This window comes from Procambarus clarkii, chromosome 32, assembly GCF_040958095.1.
Source record: "Procambarus clarkii isolate CNS0578487 chromosome 32, FALCON_Pclarkii_2.0, whole genome shotgun sequence".
Classification (NCBI taxonomy): Eukaryota; Metazoa; Arthropoda; class Malacostraca; order Decapoda; family Cambaridae; genus Procambarus; species Procambarus clarkii.
Window position 1 is genome coordinate 37,819,636 of NC_091181.1, and position 11,535 is coordinate 37,831,170.

The 11,535-nt window shown below is 45.5% G+C and overlaps 1 protein-coding gene across 1 annotated transcript in view; it reads left to right on the top strand.

The window, feature by feature from the left end:
* The first annotated feature begins 496 nt into the window (after window positions 1-496).
* Window positions 497-11,535, top strand: part of LOC123759548 (uncharacterized) — a 16,701-nt gene continuing 5,662 nt past the window's right edge. Inside the window, exons 1-2 of the mRNA XM_045744661.2 lie at window positions 497-777; window positions 10,847-11,158. Of these exons, the coding sequence (XP_045600617.2) occupies window positions 731-777; window positions 10,847-11,158 (359 nt within the window). The 5' untranslated portion in view covers window positions 497-730. The remainder of the gene's footprint in view (window positions 778-10,846; window positions 11,159-11,535) is intronic.

Below are 11,535 nucleotides of genomic sequence, written 5' to 3' on the forward strand. Positions count from 1 at the left end.
TTTGTTCCAGAGATATCAGCGTCTTGCATGTGCTATCGTATTAACTGTGAGGGACGTAAATTGTAATTTAATTAATTGATAACAAATCGTAACTAATTGCGTGATGAATATTCAGTGGTCATAGACATTCATGAAGACATGTTAACATCGTACTGAAAATAAGCGATATATTTAACTTGCCGTCGAAAAACGTAAGCAAGTCCATGTACGTGTGTGACGCAAAGCAGATTATGTTCGTGCTAGTGAAACAAGTATATATATATCTGATGCAAGAAGAAATATATTTCTGCTAGTGATGCAAATATATATGTGATACAAGAAGAAATATATTCATGCTAATGAATCAAATATTTATGTGATTTAAGAAGAAATATATTTGTGCTAGTGAAGAAATTATATATATGTGATTCAAGAATATATTCATGCTAGTGAAGCAAGTATATATGTGATTCAAGCAGAAATATATTCTTGCTAGTGAAGCAATTATATATATATGTGATTCAAGAATATATTCGTGCGAGTGAAGCAAGTATATGTCCAACGCTCGGAAAGTAACCAACCAGCAAACATGTTAGATGGTTGCGTGTGGTGGTGTGGTGTGTGTGGGAGTGTGTGTGTGCGCATATGTGTGTGTGTACCGGTATTCAGTAGCAGGATGACTTCTTGAGCTACTACTAACACCACCACTGCCACCACCTCCGCCACCACCATCACCACCACTACTACCACCATGAGCGCACAGAAGATCAAGAGCATGGTGCTCCGTAAGAAACTCGGGTAAGTGAGAGGATGGCACTGAAAGGTAGGGAAGATAGGTAGGTGATAGTGAGGAAGGTAGGTGACGGTAGTGGGGAGCAGGAGAAGGTAGGTGATGGTAGGGAAGGATACGGATAATTAGGTGATGGTTGGAGAGAGTGCAGGAGAATATAGGTGATAGCAGGAGAACGTATATGATAGCTGGGGAGGAAATGGGAAGGTAGGTAAATGAATGGGAAGATAGGAAGGAGGGGCAGGAGAAGGTAGGTGAAGATGAAGGGAGAGAGGAGGTAAGGTAATGTAATTAACAGGAGAAAGCACTAAGCCAATACGACTGAATAGCGGATCAGGATTCAGGATGGGATGGAAGGACTGGTGCCCTAACCACTTGGACGGTCAGGGATTGAACACCGACCTGCAAGAAACGAGATCGTCGCTCTACCGTCCAGCCCAAGTAGTTGATGGATAGGGAGAAGGAGGAAGAGATGGAAGGAAGTAAAGTTGATGGCAGGAGATGGCATGGGGAGGGAATAAATTATTCATGCAATTGCTCGTGTTCCACACCAAAACAAACACAAATGAATGCATTAGGCAGTGATGTGGTGGAGGCTGACTCCATACACAGCTTCAAATGTAGATATGATAGAGCCCAGTAGGCTCAGGAAACTGTACACCAGTTGAGAGGCGGGACCAAAGAGCCAGAGCTCAACCCCCGCAAACATAACTAAGTACACCAACTCATCCTTGACTAGATAGTTGATATCTTTGATAGTACTTTATGTATCTTTGGCTAATCGTACAAATATGTAGTAATGTGACCCTAGTAAGCCTCTTTGTACCTTTTAGTCAGGAAAAAATAGAGATAAAAACCAATTTTAAATATTCCTAGGCCTAGTATAGCACATATATATGTATTATATTAGGCCTCAGATAGCGTGTATTAGGCCTAGGATGGTTGGGTTAGGTTTTATTATCACCATAAATGTATAAACCTTTCCTGTTTTTTTTAACAAATTCAGTAATACTGAAGTTTGGTGTTTGGTGGCTCATCACCTCTTAGTGTTGTTTTCCACCACATCGTTACTATGAGTTATTCAGTTTAGCAGGATGGACTACGCACGCACGCACGCACGCACGCACGCACACACACACACACACACACACACACACACACACACACACACACACACACACACACACACACACACCGACACACACACACACACACACACACACACACACACACACACACACACACACACACACACACACACACACACACACACACACACACACACACACACCGACACACACACACACACACACACACACACACACACACACACACACACACACACACACACACACACACACACACACACACACACACGTTGTGTCAATAACAGTTCAAATAGCTGCTGCAATTTCCGGCTCTTCACAAACTTTGTGGGTAATTATGTGGAGAAAATATATTAAGCCCGTATGACTATATAGCTCTGGAAGGGAATGTATTGACAGACCAAGAACTGGGATAGGAGACTGGTATGAAGGAAATGTGCACTACCACTTGTACCTTGTTAGTTGGCTTAACTAGTCTTGCACCACGCTCCCTTTCCCCCACTCTCTATTCCCTCTCCTTCTCTTCAACCTCCATTCTTTCCTTCTATCCATCCCCCTTCCTCCACCTATCCCCTCCAACCACCCATCCCATCACTCTGGGTCAACAACAAAGACCGCAGCATTACCACCAGCGAGTCCAGCTAAAAATAATATTTTTGTGGTGCAGTTCCAGGTCATACGAGCAGTGTTGCCAGTCTGGGGGGGGGGTGCAGAGTCTAGCAGTGTTGCCAGTGTAGGGGGATGGTGAATCCTGCAGTGTTTCCAGTCTATGGGTGCTGAGACCTGCAGTGTTTCCAGTCTATGGGTGCTGAGACCTGCAGTGTTTCTAGTCTATGGGTGCTGAGACCTGCAGTGTTTCCAGTCTATGGGTGCTGAGACCTGCAGTGTTTCCAGTCTATGGGTGCTGAGACCTGCAGTGTTTCCAGTCTATGGGTGCTGAGACCTGCAGTGTTTCTAGTCTATGGGTGCTGAGACCTGCAGTGTTTCCAGTCTATGGGTGCTGAGACCTGCAGTGTTTCTAGTCTATGGGTGCTGAGACCTGCAGTGTTTCCAGTCTATGGGTGCTGAGGCCAGCAGTGTTGCCAGGCTGCTGAGACTAGCAGCGTTATTTCCAGTGTAGTGGTGAAAGAGAGTTTACCCCTAATGCTTGAGTCTTGCATCATTACACCCAAAGTCTACACCTCTACTGGTCTCTTGAGACGTTCAGCTTGGCTGGTGACGGACTACAAGGAAAGTTTACAGAAGCTCAAATACTATCAGCATTCATTGTATAAAATAGACTTAGAGCAGTTCATAACGTATTTTCTGCTTCCCCCTATTACTTTTGAAGGGTTTCTTTAACCCATTTGTCTTCATTAATACAAGTTACCCATTAACCACACACTCAACCCTAACCGGTTCCCGCCTCGGACCCTAACCGGTCCATATCTGCAGTACTGTCATCCTAGAACCCTTTATGTCCGCCCTCCAGGTTAGTCACGTGAGAGATCAACCCTAACACAATGGGTGGAGGCGCCCGCCAAACACATACCGAAACTACGACGTTAGTACAACGTTCGAACAAGTTTTAACACCTAACCAGTTATAACAACCAATATAGCAAGTTGTAACAACGTTCTAATACGTCATAAACACGTTAAGCCAAGATGTAACAACTTTATTACAAGTTGTAATAAGCGGAAAATAGAGACAGTTTCGGTTTGTGTTTCCAGGGCGGTGAGCTCTCGGTACCTCGTCTCGTCGGTGCTCCAGCTCTGCAGCTCCGATTGTCGCTGCTGCTTCCGCCACGCCTTGGCCTGACATTCTAAGATTTGGGCCTTAGAATCACGTGTTAATAACCCATTCCTTTGACACAACCTCTGTGACATAGGTGTTACAATCACTTGCATCGTCTAAGTCTGACCTGACAATGGTCACTCTGTAGCCTAGTAGTGTAGTGTGATCTTTCCCCTCCGGTGATCTCCCTGTATCAACTCCCTGTACCCCAGTGCACATCTTGTAACATCACTATATTCTAATCATTCATTCTTACTCCTCCACTTGGAAGACTTAAAAGATTCTGGTGGGTAAATACATAATATTAAAGTTACAGCAGAAGGGGTTCTGAGCCCTGCAGTGTTGCGCCCGTCTAAAGTCTCCAGGAGGCGCTCTGGAAACTGAGGATGAATGGTGCACTTTTATTTCAAGTGGGATGGATGATGGCAACATTGTCTTGTATAGTGCAGTGGGCGGGTCACGAGCAGGACAAGTGGGTGTGTGGGGGGGAGGGGGCGTATGGTGGGGGGGGGGGGGAGGGGGCGTGTAGTGGGGGGGGAGGGGGCGTGTAGTGGGGGGGAGGGGGCGTGTGGTGGGAGGAGAATGTCTTTTATGAGCAAAATGAGCAAATTTTGAGCAAACCTCTTTATGAAGAAAAGTCTTGGCCAACTCATCAGTTCTATCGTGCATTCGGAGACTAATATGGGAAGGAATCCACGGGAGACAAACTTTGACTCCATCATTGATTATTTCACCATATCTGTGTCAAGCTTCAGAGACAAGCACGTCACAGTTATGCCTTAGGGAGCTGAGGGCAGTCAAGGATGACAAGGAGTCACTTACAATTAGCGTGTTTACTCTGGATTAATATGCACGCTCGAGTGAGTTAACAAAAAGCATGCCCAAGTCTCGCATGAAATTAGGAGACAATTAGAGTAATATTCTATTGACTTCAATATAAATAGAATCAATATTCTAATGATATTGAAGTGGATACCTTTAATATCAAAACTTTATAAATAAATAAATATATATATATATATATATATATATATATATATATATATATATATATATATAAATAAATAAATATATATATATATATATATATATATAATATATATATATATAATATATATAAGCTAATCGAAACAACTAGAGACCCTAGAGCTGCCAGTTTTCTTTTTCAGCGCCTTAGTGTGGCAATCCAGAGAGGAAATGCTCACTGCATCCATGGTTCCTGCCCGCCGTCTGAGGAGCTGGAAGAGCTGTACAACTTGTGACAAGCAGCCTTGTACCCTGCATGTAATCAATATTGTAACTTTTTTTGTGTAATGACATTTTCAAATAAAGTTAGATATATATACACACATACCAAAAGAATAGGGGTGGTAGGAGAAGAAAATATCAAAGTGTTCAGTGAGGATCCACAAGGTCTTCTCTGAGTACTCTTTATTTTCTTCTCCGAGGCTATGGGTCCCTACACTTGCACCAGAAAATATATATATATATATATATATATATATATATATATATATATATATATATATATATATATATATATATATATATATATATATATATGTATATATATATATATATATATATATATATATATATATACATAATATATATATATTATATTATATATATATATATATATATATATATATATATATATATATTATATACATAATATTACAATTATTCTTAGTGATTACTTAGTAATCACTAAGAACTCTAAATAACCCGACCAGGATTCGAACCCATGCCGTTCAGGATCACCGGTACGTACACACTATTGCATCCACCGCACCATTGATCGTCAATAAGGATTGGTCAGTCCTGGTGCTTATTAACTGAGCTCCAGGACTGACCAACCCCCGACGACACTCATGGACCCATTTGGGTAAAGTTTTTCATCAAATTCAGGGGTTGGTCAGTCGTGGAGCATAGTTATTTTTAACAAGATCAGTAAATAATGGTGTATTTTACTATTAAAAATATTGTATTGAAAATATTTAACTATGTAGCTGGCGGAGAGTAAAATCATCGTGGGGGTCTGAATGTGGCCCTGACACGTTGTTCCCCTTTGAATGTTGGCGACCCCGAACGACCTATGTTCGTCCTGTACCCCAGCCCATTCCCTCTGTCAACTTGGGTGAGGCCAGCCCCAAGCATCTGGCCTCTAACGTTGGACAGACAGACATTAGAGATTTTTATAGATTAAACTCTAACAAACGTTAGAGTTTTTATAGATTAAAATATATGCTTGTCTGGTCGAGATTGGAGGGTTGCTACACCCAACTTATCACCTTGATTCCTGAGTGATACGATCTCAATATAGTCAGGTCGAGGTGGTCACAATTCACGAGAGAACAGTGTGTCACGGTCAAATATTGACCCCCTTTCTCCCCCCATTCCACAACGATTTTGACACTGGCTATTATCCACAGTCAAAGAAGAGAGTGATTAGAAGTAGTGTATAAAGAGAAGGGAAGGGAACAGGGGAGAGGAGGTAGAATGAAGAAGTGGATTGGGTAGAGGAGGAATCAAGAAGAAGTAACAGTCTATGAAGCCCAGGAGCACAGAGCAAGAGAAACAACCGTATCTGTTAGTCTGGCAACTGGGAATTGGTGGTTTAAAGTAATGAGTAACCTAATGCGATTAGCGCACAGCATCACGACCTCCAGAGATCAGGACACAGCAGGAAGGAAAATTCAGAGATGAATGTGGAGAAAAATTGATGTGTCCAGTAGAGGGGGCGGGGAAGGTTGCATTAGGACCAGAGAGACAATTTAGGACATAGAAATACACTCAGAAACACACTCAGAAGCACACTCAGGAACGCACTCAGGAGCCTCCCAGGGAGGGAGGTGGGGGGGAGGGAGAGGCGGAGAAGCACCCAGGGAGAGAGTGGGGAGGGGCGGGCAGCAGGTAGGCGCAGCATCACTAGAGGTTAATGAACGTAAACACGAGAGATGAGGCAGCAGAGGGTAGCTGGCATCCCCTATCCCTCCTCACCTCTCTCCCGCCCTCCCCCCTCTCTCTCTCTCCCTCTCTCCCTCTCTCTCCCTCTCTCTCCCTCTCTCTCCCTCTCCCTCTCCCTCTCTCCCTCTCCCCCTCTCCCCCTCTCCCCTCTCTCACTCTCTCACTCTCTCTCTCTCTCACACACACACACACACACACACACACACACACACACACACACACACACACACACACACACACACACACACACACACACACACACACACACACACACGAGGAACAAAGTCTGTGGATATTGTTTAATTAAAAAGAATGTTGGGAGGAGTTATGACGGGTGCGCTACGCTCCGATGCTTCGCCCACAGTATACTGCCGGTATTACTGAGACCCGAGACCCCCAGGGTGTTACTGTGGCCTGGGGAGGTCCCCCAGGGTGTTACTGTGGCCTGGGGAGGACCCCCAGGGTGTTACTGTGGCCTGGGGAGGACCCCCAGGGTGTTACTGTGGCCTGGGGAGGACCCCCAGGGTGTTACTGTGGCCTGGGGAGGACCCCCAGGGTGTTACTGTGGCCTGAGGAGGACCCCCAGGGTGTTACTGTGGCCTGGGGAGGACCCCCAGGGTGTTACTGTGGCCTGGGGAGGACCCCCAGGGTGTTACTGTGGCCTGAGGAGGACCCCCAGGGTGTTACTGTGGCCTGGGGAGGACCCCCAGGGTGTTACTGTGGCCTGGGGAGGACCCCCAGGGTGTACCGTGTACACCTGGTCGTGGTTCCTCCCATCTCCCCTGGTAAAATGCTTTGTCGCCTTTGTAAGCCCTGAGAGACGTGTCCTGGGAGACGTGTCCTGGGAGACGTGCCATGGGAGACGTGTCCTGGGAGACGTGTCCTGGAAGACGGTGTCCTGGGAGACGGTGCCCTGAGAGACGTGTCCTGGGAGACGTGTCCTGGAAGACGGTGTCCTGGGAAACGTGTCCTGGGAGACGGTGTCCTGGGAGACGTGTCCTGGGAGACGGTGTCCTGGGAGACGGTGTCCTGGGAGACGGTGTCCTGGGAGACGTGTCCTGGGAGACGGTGTCCTGGGAGACGTGTTCTGGGAGACGGTGTCCTGGGAGACGATGTCCTGGGAGACGTGTCCTGGGAGACGGTGTCCTGGGAGACGTGTCCTGGGAGGAGATTGTGGGCGCTCCGTTGAGAAGATAAGGAGCAACGCTGGTGTGGGCGCTTGACCTTCCCTGACCCACTCAGACGTATTTTATCCAGGTTATGATGGATGCTGCTTCATCTGCATAGTTGGTCCGCAGAGTGTAGTGGGTGGTAGTGGAGGGTGGTGGGCGGTGGTGGTGGGCGGTGGGCGGTGGTGGAGGGTCGTGGGCGGTGGTGAAGGGTCGTGGGCGGTGGTGGAGGGTCGTGGGCGGTGGTGGAGGGTCGTGGGCGGTGGGTGGAGGGTTGTGGGCGGTGGTGGAGGGTCGTGGGCGGTAGTCTGGGTGGAGTAGTACAAGTCCTCACTAGGGTGTCAGAGAAGAAAAACTCCCAGAAACCACTCCAAGTATACTGCATGTATACTAAAGGTATACTGCAAGTATACTTCAGGTATACTCTAGCGTGTGAACGCTGAACGCCTTTCAGCTTTTCGATCTCATTCAAATTTAGTGCCCAAAACTCCCCGTAAGATTTCAGAGAATCTCGAACCCATGCCCAACTGTGGATAAGATTCCCAACACGAAAATGAGGAAAAATATATCCTCATGAATCCACGTGCCCGGTAGGTCTTGTTTACTGCCTCATAAACCTGAGGATCGAAACCATTTTATGATTTCCTTTAACCTTCCCTCATTAACAAAAGCCAAATGCTCGTTAATCTAGCCGTCAAACCTCCTGTTTATGAATAAAGCATCCCATCCTCAGGCCAGGCTCGTTAAAGCAGCGGCCGTCCCGCAAGACGCATCCGTCAATTTTAACATATTGTCATAAAAACTGGATTGTTCTCATATATAAATTAACATTATTATTATTTAGGTTTGGTGAGGTGTTTAGGTACTTTTGGTGATTATTTGTATTTGAAGTACATGGGTGAAGCATTTACAGCGTTGCAATTCGATCAGAGGTCGTCAGCGAAGTATTGTTCGAAAAATGATCGAATGTCGTCAGTTGTAAATCTTGTGTAAAGCGTTTTTTTCGTTCATAAGCAAGGGGGTTTGCGGCTGGATTAACGAGCATTTGGCCCTTGTTGATTAGGACGGGCTAAATGAAGAACGGTTTGCACACGAATCACAACTAAATACGTTCGAACATTTATCGAACAGTGCTTCGCTGACGACCTGTGTTCGAATCACAACTCTGTAAATGCTTCACCGACGTACTTCAAGTACAAATAATTGCCAACGGAACCTATACACCAGCCCGGCCTAACTATATACTATATTAACGCGGTTCAGAACACACTGTACGTTTGTTTAATGCGTGTTAGGGGTTGTCGCAGCCTGGCCGAGCATATCCTGAGGTATAATCGAAGACAAGAAACCTATCATTCACTCGAAGGTCCCCCCCTAGGTCAACTACTGACCTGTCCTAGGATGCAAGCCACAACAGTTGCCTAGCTGCCGGTGAACAGAGGAATCGGGCGAAAAGAAATTTTGCTGAAACGCCTCCGTCCGGCCGCATGAATTACCACTGGACCTTTGTGTTGTGACCCGACAGCGCTCACCACTGTATAACAGGACCCTTATGAATCTCAGAAGTTGGATGGTCTTGTTTACCGCTTCATAAGCCAGTTACATATCGTTGATCACCATTAATCACAAGCCTTATTCACTATTACTTTAATTACCCCTGTTCGCTTCATCCAACATTTTCCTCGTTTTCTTTTTCACCAGATATGAATTATTTCCCACAGTAACATGTTATAATAACCTGTTCTCTCAATTTGTCACTCCGTAAAAATTTGTTTTCCTTAACCAGAAACGTTCGAACCCAAGCAACCCACTTAACCTATCGAGGCTTATGTACAGAAAATGTTAATATATACAAATGTGTCGCATTTTTAATTTATTAGTTGATTTCATACGAAAAAGTTACGTATTAAGGGGGCGTTATAGAGAAGACCCAACTTTTATATATAAGTAACTATACACACTGGAAGCTGCAGAAACGTTGTCATGGAAACCACATCGTGTCCACGGATGAGAAAGTTATTTTTATTTTTCAAACTTTAGCATGCAACTTATTTGTATAGGCTTATTCATACTCATGTAAATTGTTTAACTGGTGAATATAAATTGATTTAGTGTAGTTTAAAAAGTTTGTGCTGGTGAAGCCTAGGTGGGTGGGGGGTGTTGGTGAAGCCTAGGTGGGTGGGGGGTGTTGGTGAAGCCTAGGAGAGGGGGGATGTAAGTGAAGCCTAGGAGTACCCCCAGGCCACAGTAACACTCTGGGAGTCCCAGGCACCCCCAGTAACACTGGCCTTACCTTTGTTCAGCTATGGACCCTAGTCCCACCTCTCAGTTATAAATCATGGCCCACCCTTTCCTCAGAGACCGTGGGACTCCTTGTTCCACAATTAGACACCCCGTGCACTTTCACGGTTAGGCACTTGGGCTGGACGGTAGAGCGACGGTCTGGCTTCCTGCAGGTCGAGGTTCAATCCCTCCGACCGTCCAAGTGGTTGGGGCATCATTCTTCCCCCCCCCGTCCCATCCCTTATCCTTTCCCAGTGATATATATAAAGTCGTAATGGCTTGGTGCTTGTCTCCTGATAGTTCCCTTCCCTTCACGGTTAAACCTCGCCATCTTCAATAGTCTACTGTCAACATGGTTAAGAGTAGAAATCCAACATTTTTCTTGTAACTCATTTTGTATGTATGTACGTTTCCTTAAATAAACATTATTATTATTTTTATTATTATTATTATTATTATTATTATTATTATTAATATTATTATTATTATTATTATTATTATTATTATTATTAATATTATTATTATTATTATTATTATTATTATTATTATTATTAGTTCAAGCGTTCAGTCGTCTGTCTTTCCTCTCTATCCCATATTTATGATCATATTTATAAAGCGAACGCAACACTGACTGGGGCACCAGCGTGAGAGGGGTCGGGGTGAGTAGGGGGGAAGGATGAGTTGGTTGACTGGGGAAGGGAAGTACGTAAGCGGAGAGGAAGAAAATACTTGCATTACCCCTTCCATGACGCTGGCTCGTTATTTTCTTTCAGAGACACGGGATCCGGTCGTTTTCTGTTCCACAAGAGCTCTCGGCCGGCAGGGCTGACCTCTCTACCGCACCCTAGCACCACCAACCACGACACCACCCACGACACCACCCACGACACCACCCACGACAACAGCTGTGCCGGCAGCAAGGCCGACGAGCAGCACAAGTTCCAGCTTCAGAACGACCTCATCTCGGGCCTGCCCAAGAATGACGGCGCCTGGGGTAAGCCCCAACAGAACCTGGACATCATCTCCAATTGTCCTCCCGGTCAAATGGACGACTTCGATGGCATTGATCGCATCATCGAAGTCAGGTAAGTTAATTATTCTACATTTACTGTTGTTTGAGGTGGGTAGGTGTTGGTAGGTTGGTTGAGTTGCTGGCTGGTTGGGTGAGTGCTTGATTGGTAGGTTGTTAGGAGGTGATTAGTGGTTGGTAGATTGGTTAGGTGTGTGTCATGTTTAGGGTTGATTAGTTCGTTGGGTGGGTAGCTGGCTGATAAATTGGTTGGGTGGCTGATTGGTTGGTTGGTTGGGTAGCTGGCTGATAAATTGGTTGGGTGGCTGATTGGTTGGTTGGGTGAGTAGCTGGCTAATAAATTGGTTGGGCGGGTGGCTGAGAGTTAGGTTCCTGCCGGTGGAATGAATGACGTTCCAGTCCGTGGGAAATAATTAACTCCCGATCTTCAGG